The sequence below is a fragment of the Astyanax mexicanus genome, chromosome 20 (assembly GCF_023375975.1).
Source record: "Astyanax mexicanus isolate ESR-SI-001 chromosome 20, AstMex3_surface, whole genome shotgun sequence".
Classification (NCBI taxonomy): domain Eukaryota; kingdom Metazoa; phylum Chordata; class Actinopteri; order Characiformes; family Acestrorhamphidae; genus Astyanax; species Astyanax mexicanus.
In genome coordinates this window covers 10,958,777-10,981,105 of record NC_064427.1, presented here as the reverse complement: position 1 = coordinate 10,981,105, position 22,329 = coordinate 10,958,777, and the positions used below count along the sequence as shown (strand labels likewise).

The following is a 22,329-nucleotide window of genomic DNA, read 5'->3' as shown; positions in this document are numbered from 1 at the left end:
TATGCAGATGAAACAATGTTATATTGCTTAGCTGATTTTGTTCATGCTACAGCCAGAAAATTATGCATTTGTTTTATAGGTGGCATTGTATAAGCATGAAAACTAAATTTATGCTGTTTTCCAGATCTCTTTCTAATCTAATTTTAATACCGTAAAGCAAAACAGAGAGCTGCATTTTTAAATACACTTTATTTCCCCTTATTTAAAATGGGAAAGACCCAATTCACTAATGCTTGTATTACATCCAATACTGAGTTTCATTTTTCAATAAATAAGGTCTTTTCTCATTGGTTTCCGAAATCAACTATCCCTCTTAAGAGGATCAAAATGTCGGCATAGCCTGAGATACATGAGAACATAGAGAAATTAGATATTACATCTGTCTTATATAAGTCTCATTCAGCTAGGACTGAACTGAGATCAGTCTGAATAAGAAACGAATAGTAAGATAATTGACTAAATCACCTGATAGAAAAAGCTGTGTTTGGAATGGCTCACTCATTAACTCATTCACTATTCACTATGTAGCATTTTCTATTTATTGAACTGATTATTTAACAATCAAACAAGAAACCATGTTTATTTGTCCTGCTCTGAGGACATCTGACACAGCAGTACTGCATGGCATAGTATATTTTGGAATTTCCAGCATACATCTTCTGTACAATATTATTATACTATAATGTAATTAATAGTGAACTATATGGGGAAAAATGTACTGCTCAGTTTTTACAAAGCACTGCAAAAATGGCCAATCCAAATTGCTTAGTATTTCTGCAATAGGAAACGATTCCGACACCGCCACACACATTCATTATTTCCATTATTAGCTTTGCTTATAGAATATAGAGTTAGACATATGTCCCTGTTAGGTTAGGGCCCCCAAGATATAGTCTAATACCCAAAATTAAGCTAATTATTTTCCTCAATTCTGACTCCCCCTTTTCTTTGTCTTTTTTATTTTTATTTTTAATTTATTTTGCTAACCAACCCCATAATCCCTTTATTAAATTCTCTAAATTCTCTAATTATCTATCCAGTCACACACACCTCTCTGACATTATTCAACAACTTAATTATTTATATTAACACTTCCCCAACCTTGCTTACATTAAAGTACACTGTACTCATGATTGGGTATTCACATTTTCATTTTAGAACTGTCTTATAACGTATGCATATGTATATTATATTATATTTCTATGTCACATTAGTCACTGTCATAATAGATGTCATTGCACTTTACTCTGTTAATTATTTAATTATTTATGACCATTAGCAACATCTACTGCACTGCTCCGTTTACAGATAGATCCTAACCTTGTATAGTTAGGTTTCTTATATCCTTATATTTTCTTATATATATATCTATCTATCTACCCGTACAAAAGCCTTTTTCCCCCTGTTCACCTCTGTCCCCCATTTTCACTGTGTATTACTCTATTTCCCTACTGAACTGATGTTCTATTTTCTATGATATCTCACAAGCGTTAATTCACAAATAAAACCAACCTCTCAGTCTAAACCCAATAGGCTGGACCAACTCCCCCTACTTCACCTTGGACTCCTCCCCTGCAGTGGGACTCATCCATTCCTATTTCGTTATCACACAAGATTTCGTACACTCAACCAATCACACCGCTCACAGGAGCCCCGCTCACACACAGTTTCACACACACTCCAACACATACGCACACACTTCTGTTTCACGCACTCTGTCTTACACACACTCTTTTAATTCGCTGCCATACACTTTCTCACTCACTGGTACACTTTTAATCCCTGTAACAGACACTCGTACACCCTTTTACTGTGCCTATTCAGTCATCATCACTATCGCTGCTGCGGTCAGTACTGTCACTACTGTCACCCCCCAGAAAATGAATGGTCGAGAAGGGTGGGTTTAACACCGACTGAACCTCCCTCGTCACTAATGCTGACTCACACGTTGAGTATACCGCAATGCCGTTTGGATGTGGTGCTGCGAAAAATGTAGTAACTTTAAAAAGGGCGTCGTGTCCCACCAGTTACCGCACACAGTGAACTATTCTACTTGTAGTAAAAAGCTGCAAATTCTGAGTAATTAGAAAACGTTCCTGTGGGGTGCATGTATTACTCAAACTATGCGTAGTATCCATCAAACCATTTTCTCTTATCTCAGGCCGAATAATGTCATGATCGTCCAAAACCCATACCCAGTGTTCAGTCATTATCAATTAAACAAGTGGATTACCCATTGTTCTGTAGGATTGTTAAATACTCCAACTATCCTATTTATTTTATATATGTATATATATATATATATATTTTTTATTATTATGTTATTTTACCCCCCCGCGCGCACAAATCACATACAACAATTAAATCAACAATTAGCAATTGCTTTACCTTAGTTGTACAATACCAATAGCATATGTATTTTTATTTTGTTTTTCTTATTTTTATTTAAACTACATACTCTTTTCCTTCTTTCCTGCACCTAAGCAGAAAACACTACCTCAGAGTATTTCAGTGCTCGTTCTTTAAACTAAAAACTTAAAATAAAGAAAATAAAAAAGTTTTAAAATCTCCCAGCAGTTTGTATAACCGTCTGGGTTTAAGGTGGACCAAGCCTCAGGATGACCCCGTCTGTCCCGGCAATTATCCCACCTTGATCAGGGGTGGGGGGGGGTACGCCAGCTCCCAGTCCGTTTATTTTATTTAGAATTGACCACTTTCAAGGAACCCCACGTCCTAGCCTTTCATCTAACCCAATATGGGCAGATTTGGGTACGCCAGCACCCGGTCTCATTAGCACTGTTTTCCTTATCCTTTATCCTTTTTCCTTTTATCCTTTTATCCTTTATACCGGTTTCTTAAACATAAAAATAGAAGAGAAAATAATAATAAAAATTTTAGTTGTTCAATCCAATTTACCAGGATTAAGCTTACTGGATCCCATCACTCATTCTGTTTTAAATATCCAATATGCAGATTTTTTAATAAAAAGGTAATCTGCTCACCTGTTTAGGATGGGCCCAGATGAGTGATGAAGTCTGTCAGCTGTGGTCCTTGCCGGCCGAAACCTTGGATCACGTCGGGGTCACCAAATTGTAGAAAAAGCTATCTTAGCTTTTTGTGTTGCATGTTCGTTGATCCAAGGATTCAGACGACACGGAGATTGAGAGTGAACAAGTATGATTTATTTCAGAATTCTGGGAAGAACTTTACAGGCATGCATCCTAAGCGAGACGTCACCCCCAGTTCTTCTGAACCTCGGCATTTCTGACTCCATCTTTTATACCCTTTTGTGACGTACCTCGGTTGCTAGGTGGTTGCTAGGCATGAATGAGTAATACTTCTGTTTTTCTAATTATTAGTCCATTTTTAGTTTTATTCAGTCTTTCTCAGAACTCGTTTTATTTAGACCTTCTCGGAACTTCTGTTTGACCTTTGCCCAGTAGGCTTTCTGGGGAATCGTGAGTTGCCAAAAACACTGCTCGGGAAGTTTCAATTCCCCTAAGTGGCGGGCCTTTGGTTAAACGAGGTTCTATTAAGGGTTATTAATTCCCCTGCTCAATGAAGAGGGGAAGATTCACTTCCCCTTTTGTGGCAGGCCCTATGGGTTATTAATTCCCCTGGTCAATGAACTTCCCCTATTTGTGGCGGGCCATGGTTAATTAACATTCACATTGTCTCGCTGTACATCTACAGTAAGTTTTAGTTCATACTCTCCGTTTTATGATGGTTTCGTTATATCTACTGTAAGATTAGTTAGTTAGTATATCTTAAACAAAGCTTGAAGTTGTATGTATAACTTTTCAGAGTAATCTTTTAATGTAAGGTTACAAAATGTACTTTATTCATTAGTTTCAATCTAGCTGAAAAGAGGAACCCTGTAGTCTGCTACCCTCTGGAACTGCAAGATGTTTACCATTGAAAAGAGGAAGTATGTTTTCTGCAGTTGACCCGGTCAAGGGTCTCTTGGGTCAGTGCTGCTGATATGAGAGCTTCATTTAAGCAAGTATATGATGTGTCTACGTGTGGATTAGTGACTAAGTCTTAATTCAGTGATTAATGATTACGAGAAGATTACGAGAATATAGATTATAGTTTACATAGATATATTTGTGTAATGTGCTTTAATTATCTAAGCTAAGGCTTTAGCAAGCATGATTATTGTAAGGTAAGCTTGTTATTTTAAGGCCAATCTTCCACATACCTTTGCCAATTTTAGGTGTAGAGATTTGCTAATAAGTTTTTCTTCTATTGTTAGCTACTTTAACTGCTCACAAAAGAGGGAAACTGTAATACTGATAGGGGTGTCCTCTAAAAACCTGGTCCAAGGTGAAAAACAGCAGGCGCTAACAGCAGTTAGCATGTAGCGCTAAATGAAAGTGCCACACTGTTGCTAGTTTCTCATCAGTCTGCACATCCGTCTACTAATTACAATTACACCGAGACACATTAACACCAGGACACCCATCACTTATAAAGAGAAAGTACATTTTAAATTAAAATATGAAACACGTCATTCCTCATGACGATTATCACACATCTCCGCTAAAATCAAGAACTGATTTTCAACAATTACTTGATTTAAATGTTTTTATCATAATCATTATCTCCTTTAGTTTACTTACATTTGGATGGAGAAAACAGTTAAAAAACCTAATTTCTGTTTTATGTGGAAATTAAATAAGCCACTAAGCATAGACATAAAAGACAGAAAGACAGTAAGATCAGGGGTGATAGTGAAAAAAAATCCTGAGCCTGAACTTTTTTTTCCTGTTCCAACAGGGTGAGGAAGGGGGGGGGGGGGGGGTTGTTGGGGAGGGACAACAGACTGCATATGTGACGTAACATAGGCATAAATGTTGACACATTATTCAAACATTTAATAGTCTGTGTATAACCTTATTGTCAAGTGACACATTTTAGATAACGTTTTCATTTTCATATTTACATTTTCTCCACTCTTGTAAAAAAAAGTGCACTTTTATTTATTTTTTTTCTACTGAGAGCTCTTCTTAAGATGGTGTCCTTGTGTAAAATAATGTAACTTTATGTTTCATAGAGATTTTTATAAACGTCAGGACATGTGGTCTTACTGTGAACTACAAATGAACAGAAGTCACATTACAGCAGTGTTTCTCAGCCCTGATCCTGCATATTCTACTGCATATTAACACTGTTCTGCATATTCTACTGCATATTAACACTGTTCTGTATATTCTTCTGCATATTAACACTGTTCTGTATATTCTTCTGCATATTAACACTGTTCTGCAGATATTCTTATGATTTTAGCCGATCTGATTCAGGAGTTTAGGGTTAAGCAGTTTATCAGAGCTGTGTGTGGATGAAACTGGTGAAACCGGTGAAACTGCTCACTTACAAGAAGCTGCAGTTCCTCATCCAACCACTAGTGGGAGCTGCAGCAGCACAAGCCCCCGCTGTCTTTACTCAGTCACAGCTACAGCCCAGCCACGGGCTACAGAGCTCAGCTCAGCCAGTCTGGAGCGTTTTTTTTTTACACGTTTTTTTTAAGTTCATCTGTGTAGGAAAAGGTTTTAAAAACGGATAATACAGCTCTCTACAGTTCACCTTTCAGGCAAAGCAGCTAACAGCAGCAGTTGTCACGGAGGCACTGCTCGGATTACATTATAAACAGGTCAGTTAGCGCGCTGCTAACCTCATGATGTTTATAACTACGGAGTTTAGTGGACACACCACGGCTGCAAGGTTAGACTGTTGAAGGCTACTGAAGACTATTAAAGGCTATTGGAGGTTATTGAAAGGGTTATTGGAGCAGAAATCAGTAAAGGCTGGTTAGATAAGTGATTCACGTCCTCGTCCTTTGCTGCGGTGAAACTGCGACTAGCGCTGTCACAGTGATGTTTATTTAACGTCATTAAAACTGATTTTGTCAGGTATTGTCTTATAAATATTTACACAGAACTTATATCTCTCCTAAAAAGCGTTTATTTTGGTCAGTAACATTCATGTTTATTTACTAGCAGCGTAAATTACCAGTGTTTGCTTTGGTGTGGATGTAATTAGGGGAATCTGTACCAGCCAGGTTTGCCAGGCACCTGTGTGGCATTAATGTGGCATTTGGCCCCGCCCAAGATCGGTATCGGCGATCGGCCCATCGTGGTGAAAGACGACCGGCGATCGGAATCGGCCCCAAAAACACTGATCGGTTCAGGAGGTGTAAAAAAGGAGGTGAATTTTGGCAGTGCATCTGCGATTCTTTTGCTCTCTGCCCGTTTCTTTCGTTTAGCAGAACCACTTTCATAACTCCGCTTCATTTTCACTGTGACAGCTGTCACTCTAGGTGAAAATCAAGATCAGGTGAAAATCTAGGTGAAATGATTGTGGAATTGTGGAAAACACAATTTTAGTTCAGTGATCAGGGTTAAGAAACTGCTTTAAACTACAAACATAAAGTACTGTACTAAATTCTGACTATCCACTACATCTGGCTTCTAGCTAATTAGCTATATTCATTTTCTCCTGTAATCCTAAACTAATAACGACAGTGAAATATGTGAAATAGTGATTAGCTGATCAGGTACAGGGCAAGTTGAACATTACATATATAGTTTATTTATTTTCTAAAACCTTGACTCCCTATCAAGCTAACTCACTAACACAGCTGCAGTTTATTAATCACAGTGGGTTTAATCTGTGTGCTGATACAAGAAGTGTATTTTTAACCAGCTATCAGAAACATATCATCACAGTTTACGTGTTTAGCCTACCGTTATCTTTTTTTGAGAAAAATCTCCGTATATCCAGATCTGTTTTTAAATCAATCAAGCTGATTGGCTGTTTCTACTGAGAGGCGGGACTTAATACCTGAACCGGCTCTATTTATTTATTTATTTTATTTATATATATATATATATATTTTTATAGAGCCACGCTACGCCGGATTTCCGGCGCGGCGCCGGAACGCTATCACCCCTGTAAGATACAGTAAGACAGATAGAGAGAAAGACAGATTAACAGATAGACAGGTAGCTTGACAAACATAAATAGATAAATAGACAGACAGGCTGATAGACAGGTCAGCCAAAACACTGATAGACAGACTGATTCCATTTAATTCAAATGTGTTCACTATTTTTGCATTGTTAAAATTTCACATCAACACTAGTTTAATTGCTCTGTTTACTTACTTTAAGAAATAAGAGTTATATTTTATTAATGCAGAAATCCTGTATATTTGAATCAGTAAATTCAGTTCACATCCTTCCTTTGGACATATAACATGTATAAAATAATATTTATTTACAAATATAAAAAAGTATTTTTTCCAGACCAAAAACATGGGATAATATTTAAGAAGACAAAAGTGTCTGTATGTCATAGCACAGAATAATGAGTTTATTTTCTTTTTATGAATAAACCTTTCATTTGGAATAATGTTTATTGCATGTGAAGATACGTAAAGCAAACAACAAGATATTAATATAAATACAGAATATGTCCATAATAATCAAATACAAACACACACACAGCACCAGAAAACTTTAGTCACACACTGAGAACAATAGTTACTCTATGCCAAAAAATGCAAAAATAAAAGAGAATAAAAGAGTCTTTAGAACCGTCTCTTCTCTTCTTGGAGGTCGTTCAGTTTAAGATGCAGCCCTAAGCAGTGAGTGTGAAACACTCAGGTCTCTTATAAACCGTCAGTTTGGTAAAGTGTACTGACACAGCCTTTGGAGCCCAAAAGGCAGGTGAAGGAGTCATGAAGGCAGGAGGCTGATTCTCATGAGGAAGCGTTGCAGCCGTAAGGCATGTATTCTGATCTGTCGTTAGTCTGTAAATGCGGGTTTATTCCCGCTGGAGTGTGTGCTGCTGTGTTGTGTCAGTACGGATACTGCTTCTGTTTCTTCCCGGCAAAGCAGGACATCCATGTGCACACCAGCATAGCAACCACCGCTCCAGCCCCGGTACAGTAAAAGGCCCAGCCGATTTCACAAGAACCTGAAGAACCACACACACACACACACACACACACACACAAGTACAGATTTGTTATTAAATACAATGTCAGAATATACAATCCTACTTACAGGCATTTACTGTATATAAAAGAACAATATACCCTTTATACCCTAAATACATATACTTAACAATAGCATGTCCCTCATGTATTATATATATATGGTGTAGGTATCTATAGTAAATTGTCCTCTATGTGTTAGACAGATTTCATCTGTCTCTATGTATTAAGACATGTTTAATTTATTTTCTATGTTGTAGATTAATATTTAAGACATGAAAACAATTAAGAGACACATATGGAATTAAGCAGTAATCAAAAAATGTGTTTGTCCTCCACAATCCCCTTATCTAAACCTGATCTAAACCTGATGAACTAAGATGGTGATTTGAGGTGATTTATTTGGGATGAGCTGGAGCTTCACAGCATGAAGAAAAAGCAGCAACTATTGTTCAGCACCTCCAGGAACTCCTTCCTTCAAGACGCTAAGAAAACTATTCCAGGTAACTCTCCCTCATGAAGACACTGAGATTAAAATACCAGGAGTGTGCAGATCTGTATTCGAGCTAAATGTGGCTACTTAGGAAAAAACATATTCTTCTGGTTTAACACTTTTTGTTTACAAAATAATTCCATGTGTTCTTATACAGCTTTAATGTCTTCAAAATCATAAAAACATCAAAGTAAACACAAAGTATTATTATGTTTTAATAATGTTGCAAATATAAAGGCCTGTCACAATAATTATAGTATTGACCTGACCTCAGTATTGCTCACTGTGTTTACTTTACTAATGAAATGTGTAAATGCACTTTTACACTATTATATATTCACTAAATCAGATGTATTAAATGGTCTTAACATGACAAATTATAATGTATTGCAATAGTATTTAGGCATGGCATATGTATTATATAAATGTAAGCATCTATACATGATAATGTTATATATTTACTCTATTGATCTGTATTTGATCACCTTACCTAGCTGAAACTGGTTGGAAGTGTTGCTGCAGGTCTGTCTGACCTCTTCACTGTCCCAGCCTAGAGGATAGAGAGCACAGCCAGCACCAATCAGCAAACCTGTGGACACAGAAACAGAGCAGCCAGTTCAGAGTTCAGAGTTTTAGATAAAGCCTATGATAAAATCCTGTGATTTTTTTGGGACAAAAAAAAAAAACAAAAAAAAACAAGGTAATACAAGTAGATGCCAGAATTTACTGGTGTATGGCTGCTTCCATACAGGCCTTTACTTAAGGCCAGTCTGTAGATTGTCCTTTCTAAATGCTTATTTACCACTAATATACTGTAATATGTTTTCCAATCACATATAGTGGCGTTCTGTGACTCTCTGAGCTGAGCTCTGAGAGGACAGGGAATATGAGCCTATCAGGCATTAGCTGAATGCTGTAAGGAGTGTGTAAGCACTGAATTATTCATCCTGAATGTTTGTTTCATCAGGAATTCTCTTTCATGTTACAAACAATTTAGCAAAGGTAGAGCAGTGTGTAATTCAGCATTCCGCTCAGCATGAAGAGAGCAGATCCCAGTGGACCGTTGGGGTAAATCGTCCACATTAAGAAGCTATCCCCTTCACTTTAATGCAAACTTGAGCTGAACACACAGTGAAATTGCTAAAAGACTAATAAAAAAGGCAAAACAAAACAAAACCTCTTAAGGGTTGCAAAAGGTCCAGCAGACTCTAAGGTGCTAGTGCTTTAATAAGAGAATAGAATAAGTCTTTCCTGCTTTCTCACCACAAAATTCATTATCAGGCATTTTAGAAGAAACACAATTCCAGAATAGTCCAAAATAGTTCTGTGGAATGATGTTAAATCATTTGTGTTTCTAGCTGCAAAGATTGATCGAAGGGTGCAAAATTTCATAAAAAGAACACTCCTCCAACTGTTTAGCACAGGGGTGGGTTAATTATGCTTTAGGTTTGTGCTGCAGCCAGTGGCACAGAGAACAGTTATCTGATTAAAAATGGATTCAATTTAATAAAACAAAATCATGGTATTAGTGATGGTATTGGTATTTAATAAATACACACATTGTATTAAATAATTAAATCCATGTATCCAATACTGGAGTAAAAAAAACAATATTGGGCTGATAAAATCTGAATTTAGTGATGCAAAGAAAAACATTTGGACATTTAATTTAATTGATTTATGTGGGCTGAGGGAGCAAAATTGACCCTGCGCCCTCTGGGTGGGTACAGTAGATGGAGCTCTCTCCCCACATCACTTCTAGGGTGATGTCTGCAGCACAGGGTGTCTGTGAGCTGATGTACCAGAACCGAGTTGCTGCGCTTTCCTCCAAGCGTGCTGGCTGCTCAGCAATGCTGCATCAGCAGCAGCTCGAAAAGAAGCGGTGGCTGACTTCACATGTATGGAAGGAAGCATGTGTTAGTTGGAGCATTACTAGTGGTAGGGGGAGTCCTGGGTTGGCTGTGTAAATTGGGGAGAAAATGGGAAAAATTAGAAAAAAAAAAAAAATTAACATGGACAGATAAAATGATTGTTTCTTTTTTTTTTTCAGAAGTTCATGGAAAAGAAAGGAAGCCGATGTGAAAAACAAGCTGCATCCCTGTCTTCATTCACAGTTTTAGATACTTAAAAAATTTAAATATATTCTATCAAGTAAGCTATAGCACAATATGTATAAGTAATTTAGCTTAATTTGACATTGCATGTCTTGGGATATGACTATTGCTCATGCACATACATGCAATGATGAAACGATACATTGTGCAGCCCTAAATACAAACATAACAGAATAAAAGGATAGCTAAGATTTTGCCATGACCCTCTTAGTATTAGGCCCTTTACATACAGCTTTACGTACTGTATATTTTTGCACACTTTTTAAATATTGAACAGATGTATGGTAAGTGCTAAGGTGACAGGGTATATATTATAATATCCCTCAGAGACAAGCCTGAATCCATTTGATTAAACCCTCATAGTTTAAAGCTTCAAGTCAGCATATACATTTCTACAGTTCAGCCTGAAGGGGGTCTCCGGCTAGCCCCCTGTCGTTCCAGCACGCTAATGCCTTTGTCTTTTGAATTCCTCAGATGCCTCAGCCTTCTCACTTCTGCTTTTCCACCGCACGGCCTGAAAATCAATTACACAGAGCCCTGCCCTCCAAATAGCACCACCCGACCTCAGCCAGCATGGACGCTTTTATATAAGCAGAGCTGGAACGGAAATGGGTGTTTTTGATTTTTCTGTTTTCAGCCAGAGTAGAGGCATTTATGAATGGATGATCCATATCTTTAGTCCATGCCAATACTCAGTGTGTGTGTGTGTGTGTGTTTGTGTCTGTATGTGTTTGTGTGTGAGCAGAACTGCAGACACACATTTACGACCCAACTTTCACCCCCTGCTCCTGAGTGTCTGTCTGAGAAAGAGTTTAAAGTGAGAGTTTGACTGAAAATCGATGTCTTTCCAAGTGAAAGGAAACACCAATCTAGTAATTGTAGAGGTTATAAACAGGCTAAGTAAGAGTGATAGAGTGAGCAGAATAAATGTCACTCTTGTCCTTCTGAAGGTTCTAGATCAGAGGTTCTTAAACTTTTACTGTTACATTTTATACCCACACCCCTCAACATACTCAACACCTCCTCCCAAAAGGCATCAGAGAGGAATACCTGACAGGCTGCATGGGTCTGAAGTGAATTTACTATAGATTCAGATTTATTTTCTTTCTCACCATTTATCACAACAGACATCAGTCAGTGCAGCTGCAGTTTCATCGTCAAATGATGGAAAACCACAAACTAAAACTTCAACCCATCCTTTGTATTTGATGATCTTAACTGAACTTTGCCTTTATTTTACTAAAATAAAAACGTGAGTAGAATAATTGTCTTTCTGTCTTTGTCTTTTTCTCTTGTCTTTCTGAAGGTTTCTAAATCCACAACATCCCAACCACACTGAATATCTTTTTTATTAACTGCAATATGCTCACCCTGTGTTAGCTACAATGGCTAAAGAGTTTTGGGGGACAGAAGTGACTAAATGGAAAATACTCAACAGGAATGTAGCCCAGATATAGACACAGCATTCCCAGAACACTGAGGGACTTAAAAGGAGTTTTACTCAGGCCTGGAAAAAAAACTCAGGAAGGAGCTGGGCCGGAAAGTTTGACTTGCTGGCTAATGATCTCACTTGGCAGTGAGGGTTTGTTTACTTCCTGTGTGCTAAAGTAAGAGGTGATGTGATAAAAGTGGGTCCAAAGCTCCCTGGGACGTTATGTTTGGATGTGTGTGTGTGTGTGCGGGTGTGTTTGCAAAACACTGTTATCTTTAGCTCAGTGTTAATCCACCAGCTTTCAGGACGTGTCTTTAGGCATGGGGCTCCACAGGCTAATCAGTTTAGAGGAAGCTAGCACATTTCTGTAACATTAACTTCCCACAACAAATATCTGATACCAACCATATTCCAGAAAACAGTGTGTTCTACAGGTTTCTACAAAAGCAAGTTTATAAGAGATCACAGTTTAAGGAGAAAATGTGATGTTTTAGACATGCAGTTAGCATCATGCTAATTGATGAGGTATTAGCTTTCATTGCTTGTTGGCTAGTGTATATGATAGGTATGACAAAAAGTCCAGGAAGAAAGGAAAGTCCCTTTAAGAAAGTACTCTTAATCTCAATTGTTATGTGTATAAAATTCACCTGTTACTGAGCAAGACCAAGGTGCTGTTAGAGGATGTCAGGGACAGGATTGTAGACCTACACAAAGCTGAAATGGGCTACAAGACCGTCATCAAGAAGCTTGGTGAGAAAATCTCTTGGGGTAAAAATGATTCTGAGGAAGGAGGGGGGTGCTTGTTAATGATCTCAAGGGTGCTGGGAGCATAGCCACCAAAAAAAACATTAGCATCACACTTCACCGTATTGGATTGAGATCCTGCAGTATATAAGATATACAGGCCTTTCTGAAGTTTGCCAATGAACACCTGAATGATTCAGAGAAAGCTTGGGAGAATGTTATGAATAATGTGGTCAGATGAGACCAAAATTGAGGTCTTTGGCATCAACTCAACTTGCCTTGTTTAGAGGCAGAGAAATGACCCCAGGAACACCATCTTCACTGTTGAACATATAGGTGAAAACTTTCCGCTTTGGGTCTGTTTCTACGCTAAGGGTACAGGAAGACTTTACTGCATTATACGGCTAATAAAGAAGGGCAAGTACCAAAGAATCTTGAATAAGAACAACCAGGCCTCTGCCAAAACACTGTGGATGGGTCTTCCAGCATGACAATGACCCAAAACATACCATCAAGACAATAAAAGAATGGTATAAAAAGAAGCATCAGATCCTGCAGACCTAAAGAAAATATGTGGATAAAGAACAAAATATTGAGTTGCCAAGTGACATCCTTGAAAGCTTCAAGATTTGGAGATTGGAAAGAAGAGTGGGCCAAAATTACCAATGAGATGTGAGCAAACCTGATGACCACTTATAATAAATGTATAACTTTATACATTAAAAATGATGAAGAATGTTTTTGTTTTACTGTAAAGTTACTTTTTTAGAGATGTTATGTGGACACCCCTTCCAGTAAATGCACTAATTCAGGTTGCACACAGATGTGCAAATGCACACACACAGCTTGTCTAGTTCTTGTAGTGAAGGGTTGCCAATGGAACAGGACTCTCTGGAGCAGATTGACATGAACCTATTGCCACCATATCTAATGCCAGGCATGTGTTTTCTGATTCATATTCAGTATAGAGGTGTTAATTTCATTTTGTGTCATTTCATTGTCTGTCACAATTCTGAGTCTGATCTGCCTCAAAAAAGAAAAATGTGATGGTGGTAAACCAGCCTGCAACCTCCACCCTCCCCCTCATGATCTCTTATAATGTCAAATAGTCAGGGGGATTTGCCCCCGTTGCAGGCAGAAGTTGCACCAGCACACCCACCACATCACAGGATGTGTTTTTAGTGAGTGCGGGTTCACATGAATAGCGTATGAGGTTGCGGAAGAGCAGATGGTTGTGAATCAACAGCCCACTGTTCGACAGCACCGTGGGGAACAGGGCGCTAAAGCAGCCGAGATGACGAGGCCTCGACAGCTGCGCCGGTTTCTATCTGGAGTCTTCTCAAGCAACACCTCAAAGTGCCACCAACATGTGCTCACTCCCTTCAAAGCAGGAGCAAGCAGGAGGGCCGGGTGGGTGCCAGCTTCAATCCTGAGGAAAAGACGAGACGTGAGTGGTTTCAGCGAACAGAGGTGCGTTCTGAATGTTCATTGAGATGCGAGGTGTAACAGCTTACGAACAAAAGCCGTCTGAAATATTATCGTTCCATTCCTGAGATAAACGAGTGTGCGTCCCGCTCTCAGCCTCGCAAATTACGCTTTAATGCAGCGCATTCTAACACATGCACGAGTAATGGCCTAGATAAACAAAGCCTAGACTAACTGCAGTCAGGAACACTGGCGACAGCCAGGGAATTGAAAGGTTGTTGAGAAAGCGTTCCGGCCCACCACAGAAGATAACACACATCTCAGTCTTTCACAGCCGACACAAGTCGTATCTGCAGTCCATCAGCGCCGCCCTGCCCTGCTGAGTTACACTCACATGTGAACGACTATAGAAGATGCGATAGGGGAAAAAAGCATAAAACATATGAAAGCACTATGGGAAATGTCTGCAGTTAGCTTTCTCTTCCTTGGAAATTTTCCCCTGTGTCTCCACTTCACTGCTCCATTCCGATCCTTTCCCACGATCCCCCACTTCTAAATACAGAGCAAATTAGAGGGTGATAAACCAGCGCATACAGCTGTTTTAAAATTCTCAAAAATACAAACCAGGTGTGCTGGCCTTCAGGCTGAATATAGAGGCCAACAAATTGAAAGATTTATTGAAAAGAACCAAATCATACACTCTTCTCTTTTTTATATTATTTTATTTTTGCAGTTTTTTACTTTTTGACATAAGAAGAACATAAGAAGATGGCAGTTATTTCTCACATTGTGACTAAATTTATAGATGAAGAACGAACAGAAATGTTCTAAACTGATGTTTTTCTTGTGACTTCCACTAAAAATGACAAAATTTATTTCCCCCTATAAAGCTGCCAGTGTGGAGATATAGGTATAGGTTTTAGTAATATTATAGGTTTATGTACCAAAAACAAAATTCATTTTCTGTACTTAAACTTTTTTGTAATTAAACAGGCGGTGCCTTTCGTGTTATCAAAAGTGATAAATGATTTTCATTGTAATTGGCAACGCTTAAATCATAGTCCAAACGTCTGTAAATGTAAAGTGAATGGGGCTGAAAAAACATTCTGAATAGGCAGGTATATGAACTTTTATTTAGATTTCCTCTGTTATGGGCCTAGGCTTTGTTGTATTTATGACATTACAAAAACATGGAACAAAAAACAGGCTGTTTTGCAACTTACTCCCAATAAACTGACTGGTGAGCAAAGTGTAACAATGTCCCTTTAATTTTGAGTGGCACACATTAACAGCTCTGGGTTCAAACTTCAGTAAGGTGCTACAGTTTTAAAGAAATCATGAATAAGCCTTTACATAGCAGTGTTTCTGCCAGATACATTTTATGTATTTCTTTTTAAGATTTCTATGATACGTTGTGAAATCGCAATTACAAAACTCAGCAGAAGGCTTTTAATTTGAAACGAAAAATGCCAGAGAAAGACAGTAAAAGGAAAGAGGAGAAAAAGGTGGATTATAATAAATAATGGGAAGGTATATATGTTTTACAGTTTAAAAGTACATTTACAATGTAACGTAATGCTGGTGCCACACGACAACACACAGAATTAGGGCAATGTTTAGATTTTTTAGCATGCCACAACGTCACATCCAGCATTTTGACACTTCTACAGTAAATTAAAGCTATATGGAGACAGAGAACGAGGCAATAGATCATGTAAGATGGAACAAATTAACACAATGGTAGCCAGTCTTTAAGTGACCAAAGAAAGTGTAAAGGTAAGTTATCTCAGCTAACATTATTTATATTTCTTTATTTAGATGATCCAAGTTAAGGTTTACACAGCAGCTCTGTGGCGCTCACTGCTTGGTCACAGGAATCTGCATCCTCTTCATTCAAACTGCTGGATGGAACTTTGTTTTGAGGTGTGCTTTACCAGCGATCACTGATAAGCGTTAGCTTACTATTGTAAGAAAAAAAGCAGGGTTTCTGACTGGGGTAATTGGTAGAACTTGTAGGAGAGAAAAGGGGAGGAGACGAGAGCGGGAGGCTGTGGTGTGGCTGGTGTGCGGAGACAAGAGAAAAGGAATATAAAGAAAGTATTAAGAACGAAAAAAAAAAAGTCAACTGTTGACTGTTGAAATATGCATTTAAGCATTGTTTGTAGTACAGGTGTTACATTCTGTTGGACTGTTCTCAATTGTTAATTTCTTTTATAGCATCTGTCCAGTACAATTTGCAGCTTTGAAACGAGGACGTTTCTTTTTGTAAGGGGGAAGTAGTGTAAGAAAAAAAGCAGGGTTTCTGACTGGGGTAATTGGTAGGACTTGTAGGAGAGAAAAGGGGAGGAGCGAGAGAGCGGGGGAGACGAGAGCGGGAGGCTGTGGTGTGGCTGGTGTGCGGAGACAAGAGAAAAGGAATATAAAGAAAGTATTAAGAAAGAACTCGTGTGTGTCCATGAGTTTGTGTGTACTCACATCCTCGCTACCTACACTTCTCAAGAAGAGGGTTTACACTATCATTTATTTCAATTTAAGAGTCCCTGCATTAATTTCTGCCATATAAAAGTGTCTGCACACTAAATGATTATCCTGCTCCCAGCAGTTTGAAAAATGTGCAGGGCAGGGCCGAGATTAAGAAACACTGATATAAAAGAGAAAGTGAAAAGTATGTTACTACTTTCAAAAAAACGAGAAATATAATAAAATAGGAAAATATACTTTTACTTGTTGAATGTAATTCAATATGTAATAATTATTGTTGTCGGGATACGAAGTGGTCTATATCGGGATATACATTTTTGCTCACATCAAACAGACCCACTACACACTAACCCAAATTACTGCTATCATGAATCTCACAAACTACTGTAGGACTTTTTCCTCATGTTTAGAGTCAGTGAGTGTCAGTAAGGCAGCAAAACCCTCTCTGTGTTAGAGTGTGTGTGTGTGTGTGTGTGTGTGTGTGTTTGATATGCCCGCTGTCAGCCTGTTTGTAGGCTGTTTTTTTGCTGTGAGCTGTAACAGCAAGGGCTTACAGCAATGTCAGACGTCTAGCAAATCACTTTGATGTCTACATAAATCTCCTTTCCCTCTATATTAAAAAGGCCCAGGGCCGGCTTCAATCGGCTCTGATTGAGAACAAACACAGGTCGGTTTTAATTCCAACATTGGAGCTGGAGTCCCTCACTCTGACATCACCGTGTTTTATGCTGGCATGGAAAAATTCATAGAGTTCTGATGCTTATTAAAGGGCTTTGGGATCATCCATCAAGTGGAGGCCCCTTCTGTTATGACTTAAACTACATCTCTGGCTCTGAGCCCTTTTTCCTGTTTCTCTGTCTCACCCCTCTCTCTCTCCTACCCTCCCCGTTATACTGGGCTGGGAATGAAAGGTGAACTCTGGGGGATTTGGGACGTGACCCAGCTAAGTCCCAAGAGGAATCCTGGGTAAGATTCGCGCTATTAAAGTTTTGCCTTTGTAAATAATTATGAACTGTTACATAGAATAACTGAAACTATTACAAAAACTGTGCTAAACTGCAAAAATAAGAAGGAAAAAATCACCTCTTCTCAGAACATGTGTACGTTTAATATAGATCAATGTTAGGACTCCATCACTGGATGCACTGATTTTTTTGATAAACGAGTCTGAGTGAAAATAATAAAAGATCATGGGCATGCATATATAGTACAAAGAAAAAACTGATGTTAGCCACATTAGTTTATCATTACCCAATATTAGCTAAAGAAGCAAATAATTGCTTTACATTTTATTTGACACTGATTAAGCTTAAATTTAGACAAGACTAACGTGTTTGTTGACTTGCTTTTGCAGTAATAACACAAAAAGGAACCAGTAACCAGGCAGTTTAGTAAAAAGTGATATTAAAGTTTACCATAACTTTCCAAGGTCATTGTCTGTTAGAAATAATTTGATATTTTCAGTTATTCAGACAATTGTTTAACCATTTTCTACAGATAACTTGGTTGCCAAATATTTGGTACAGTCCTACTTTGATTCAGGGGGTTGCCCTTGTGTAAGACATGGAACTGGATTGTCTGGAAAATGACGTTCAATACTAGTATAATAAAATGTTCATCATAAAATGCACACACACACACATACACACACACACACACACACACACACACACACACACAAAGTCAACTGGTACCATCAAAGATGGCACTTAATGCCCTGTTGGAAAGCTTCATAAAAACAGTATAGCTTTGAAGGTTCCCTCCAATTTGTAGCAGCTTTGAGTGTAATCACATGTAAATGAGAGAACGTTCTTGTAAAGTGTTGCTGAATTTCACCCAAGAGCTACACCTGTTTTGATTTGTCTGGTCATTGCTCTCAATAGAAATCACAGCAGCACATAAGTGGCTTCCTAAGTGGTAATGTGTCTTTGTGGATTCCTAAAGCTCTTTTGAACCAATACAATTCCATTTATTTGATGCAAATTCAGCATAAGAAATCTTCTGTCTGGCTACATTGGCTCAGTCCAGAGGATTCGAGGTTGTGAAAGACTGAAAAGTAGCTTAAAATGACGGAGTTTAGTGTATGTAGGTTAACCCTCCACAGGAAAACCTCACTGCAGCTGAGTCATGGCTCCTGCATATGTGCCTCTGGATGTATGAGTGCTAGTCTGAAAGCTAGGTCTCAGCATTCAGTGACAATGACTCTGAGAAACTGTTCAGAGCAGTGACAGTAGAAACATGGACGCCATGTTGTACAATTTTAAACATGAGCCTGTACAGTAAAGACTAAAAGGTGGAGCCAGATTGGCCTACTCATTTGGTAGACCCGCCTCTTTTCCCCAGCCAAGCCTGTTAATTACCTTATTTCTAAGAGTTGCATAAACTGATTACTCCGTTGAAACATGCTTCAATATTAACACAGAAAAAATGTTGGAATGGGACACTGGACATGAAACAACAATTTAGAGTAGAAAATTACAAAAAATATTTAGTCTTATTCTATTGGCAATACTTACATTTACATTTACATTTAAGGTATTTAGCAGACGCTCTTACCCAGAGCGACTTACAACAGTGCTTCGACGTTACTTCAAAATATCCATAGCTAGTTTGTAGACTAGGATCAAGATGCACCTGTTATATACTTCTGGCCAGGTGCATACGAGTGTGCATTTGCACATCTGTATTTGCAATGGGTGCAACTTAAAACAGCACTATGCATTCATCAGAATGGGTGATCACAACCATTTGAATATATAGAGCATTTATTAAAAGAATGTGATACATAAAAAAGCTTTCAAAAAGTTGCACCTATCAAGTTAAATGATCTCCCTTTCACCCAGTCATGCAAGCCAGTGCTAGCCAAGGCAGGCATATGAAAGCTTACATCACAGAATTACCAGTTAGCATTCTCCTCAAAATGTGTTCTAGTGGTGTTATATAGTGACACTTTATAAAATGTGGTGAATAAAAAAAGACTAACCCTCCCTGCTACCCCTACCAGCCCTCTGATAGCACTGTGTAAGACTGTGTCCAACCAAAATATGACCCTCTTTTATGTTCTATGTTATTGTTTTTAACATTGTCCCACGTTAGCATTGTTAGCAAACCAAAATATAAAATTAATATTTTGCACATACAAACAGGGCTGTTTCAAGGCTCCACACACATTACCATCACTAGTTTTGTCCAGTGCTCTAAAATGTTGCATTGCGCCTCTGTATAGGCCAAAACCTTAATAAAGTTGTAATAAATAATGTCAGATCAAGTGTAGTTCAAACAACAAAGCAATGCTAAAAAAACACACTATAACCACCATCTTCGCTAAAATGGTATATTGTTGTTTGACCAAGATTGAGGCAAAATGGACCGTGCCTCGTCTGTTTTGCAGCACGCAGAACAGAGAGACCGCAACTACAAATATAACCATATTAAACTCAGTTCAGTTAAATAAGTACTTTTCTTCATTGACAGTCGCAGAATTTAAACAGCCTCTCACATAGTTTGCTGTTGCATAGCCATTTGTTGTCTGGAAATTGCAATTGGTTTGCCTGTCTTGTTGCAAAAGGCCTGCATACAAACACTACTGAAACACATCCACAGATTAAGATGGACAGAACGACATTAGAACAACTGCTTTGATGGAACACAAATAGATGTGTAAACTACTGCTTTTACTACTTCTGATGAGCAGTATAGCTGTTTTGGATTCTTGGCAAGGCTTTCCTGACATTCAAAAAAAAGACTTGTTTCAGGTGAAATGTGTTACTGAGAACTAATCCTAACCAGTGTTGGGAGTAACGGCCGTTACTTTTTTTAGTAACGAGTAATCTAACTAATTACTATGACTGTAACTATAAAGCCGTTACCATTTCCGACACCCCGTTACTGCACGTTACTTTAGCCGCTCTATGAACTTTTTTTTTGTTTTAACTTCGCTTTGCCATGGTTAACCCCTCCTCTTTCCCGTGGACAGCCCAAGTTCCGAATTAAGGACGTTAAGCTTTTTTAGCTGCTCCGGTTTTTGTGGTGCTGCTGCTTTCTCTTTTAGAGCTTAGATTCTCTGCCCGAGACCGACCTGACCCGAGGACCGACCCGAAATCGGGCTCCTATTTTTATTTTATATAAAGCTCTGGTGTGATAATCACAAAGTTGCTAAGTAAGCAATTATTATTGTTCACTACAGCGAACGAAATAGCGAAAACTGAAAGTGAAAAAACATTTGTGTTAACTGAATCTAATAAAAACGGTAATTAAAAGGAAAAAAACATAACCATCTCGAACTGTATTTTGTGTTTATAAAACTAACTAAAACGAACTGAAATTACTGATAGAATACCCTCATTTTCGTGTTTAATTTATTTATAAGCGCTGTTGTACAGCGGAGTTGTACAGCGGGAGGTGTTGTGCCGAGCGCACGGCACCTTGTGGTCCGTGGCATTAGTTCTTGTGTAAAGCGCTCGCGCTAGCTGCAAAATACGATAGAGAAAACTGAGAAATGCAGAACTGTGTATGGGATTACAATATTAGCGCGAGGCAGATGAAAGAGAAACAGGAGATACAGTATGTGAGAACATTTACCTGTGAGTAGCTCATACCAGAAATCTCTCTTTCTCTCTCTCTCTCTTTCTCTCTCACGTTTATTAGATTGATCTCTCTGATGAGATGTGTGAAAACTAATAAAAACTAACAAGCCCACCCTAAAAACAAATTAAAACTTACTGAATCAAACTATAATAAAATGAAAAATGTAATCACGTAGCTCTGGGCGCACGTGAACGCCTCCGCGTTTGACTTGCAGCATTGTGTGTAGCTGTTCTTAAAAATCATTTAAATTAAATAATAGTTCTATGCTTTTATGTTACAGTGTAAATTAACATAATTCTGATTATATTTCGCTCATTCAAACAGCCAAAACAGACAGTTCATGGTTCAGGTTGGGTCGGGCTCTGGCAGAACGTGCACATTTTGGGCCTGATCTAAGCTCTATTCTCTTTTGGTGAAGCTGTTATATTAATACCATTTTAACGGTCATTAGATTGTTGTTTTTGTCCATTATTTTGTTTTGTTTATATATACATATTTCCTTTGAGTGTGGCTTGGTTTTTTTTATTTCATCCCTGTTTTTCATTTTTTTCAGTTTTTTTCAGTATTACAAGTTTTAGTAATTTTCTTTGGTTGTGTGGAGAATTTTGTTTTATTTTTTTGAAATTCGTTAGATTATATTTTTGTCAACATTTTGGGTTTATTTTCGTTTGTTATTTTTCTAATAATAATAATAATAAATAATTGATTTCCTTTTTTTTGATGGGCGAATAATAAAAAGTAACGCGATAGATACTTTTACTGGTAACTAATTACTTTTATAGTGGAGTAACTCCGTTAGTAACTATAACTAATTACTTTTTCAAAGTAACGTGCCCAACACTGATCCTAACCCAGAACTTCTGAAATCTGAGTTCAATTGGAAAGTAGCATAGTATCTTTCTAGGTGCACATTTCAAGCCACTTATGTTTTTAATCTTGTTCTTTGTTTACTTTAATGGTGAAACATGGAGTGATGCATTGTGAAGCTCACTGTAAAGTTTTTATTCCTATTATTAAAAAAATAATAATGTTGGAGCATTGACAGACCAGCTGT

The 22,329-nt window shown here is 38.0% G+C and overlaps 1 protein-coding gene across 1 annotated transcript in view; it reads right to left on the bottom strand.

Moving 5' to 3' along the window:
- Window positions 1-7,355: 7,355 nt before the first annotated feature.
- The window catches only part of LOC103046216 (LHFPL tetraspan subfamily member 6), a 47,658-nt gene continuing 32,684 nt past the window's right edge, over window positions 7,356-22,329 (bottom strand). Inside the window, exons 4-5 of the mRNA XM_007259451.4 lie at window positions 8,983-9,081; window positions 7,356-7,980 (exon numbers count right to left, since the gene is read on the bottom strand). Coding sequence (XP_007259513.1) covers window positions 7,862-7,980; window positions 8,983-9,081 — 218 coding nt within the window. The 3' untranslated portion in view covers window positions 7,356-7,861. The remainder of the gene's footprint in view (window positions 7,981-8,982; window positions 9,082-22,329) is intronic.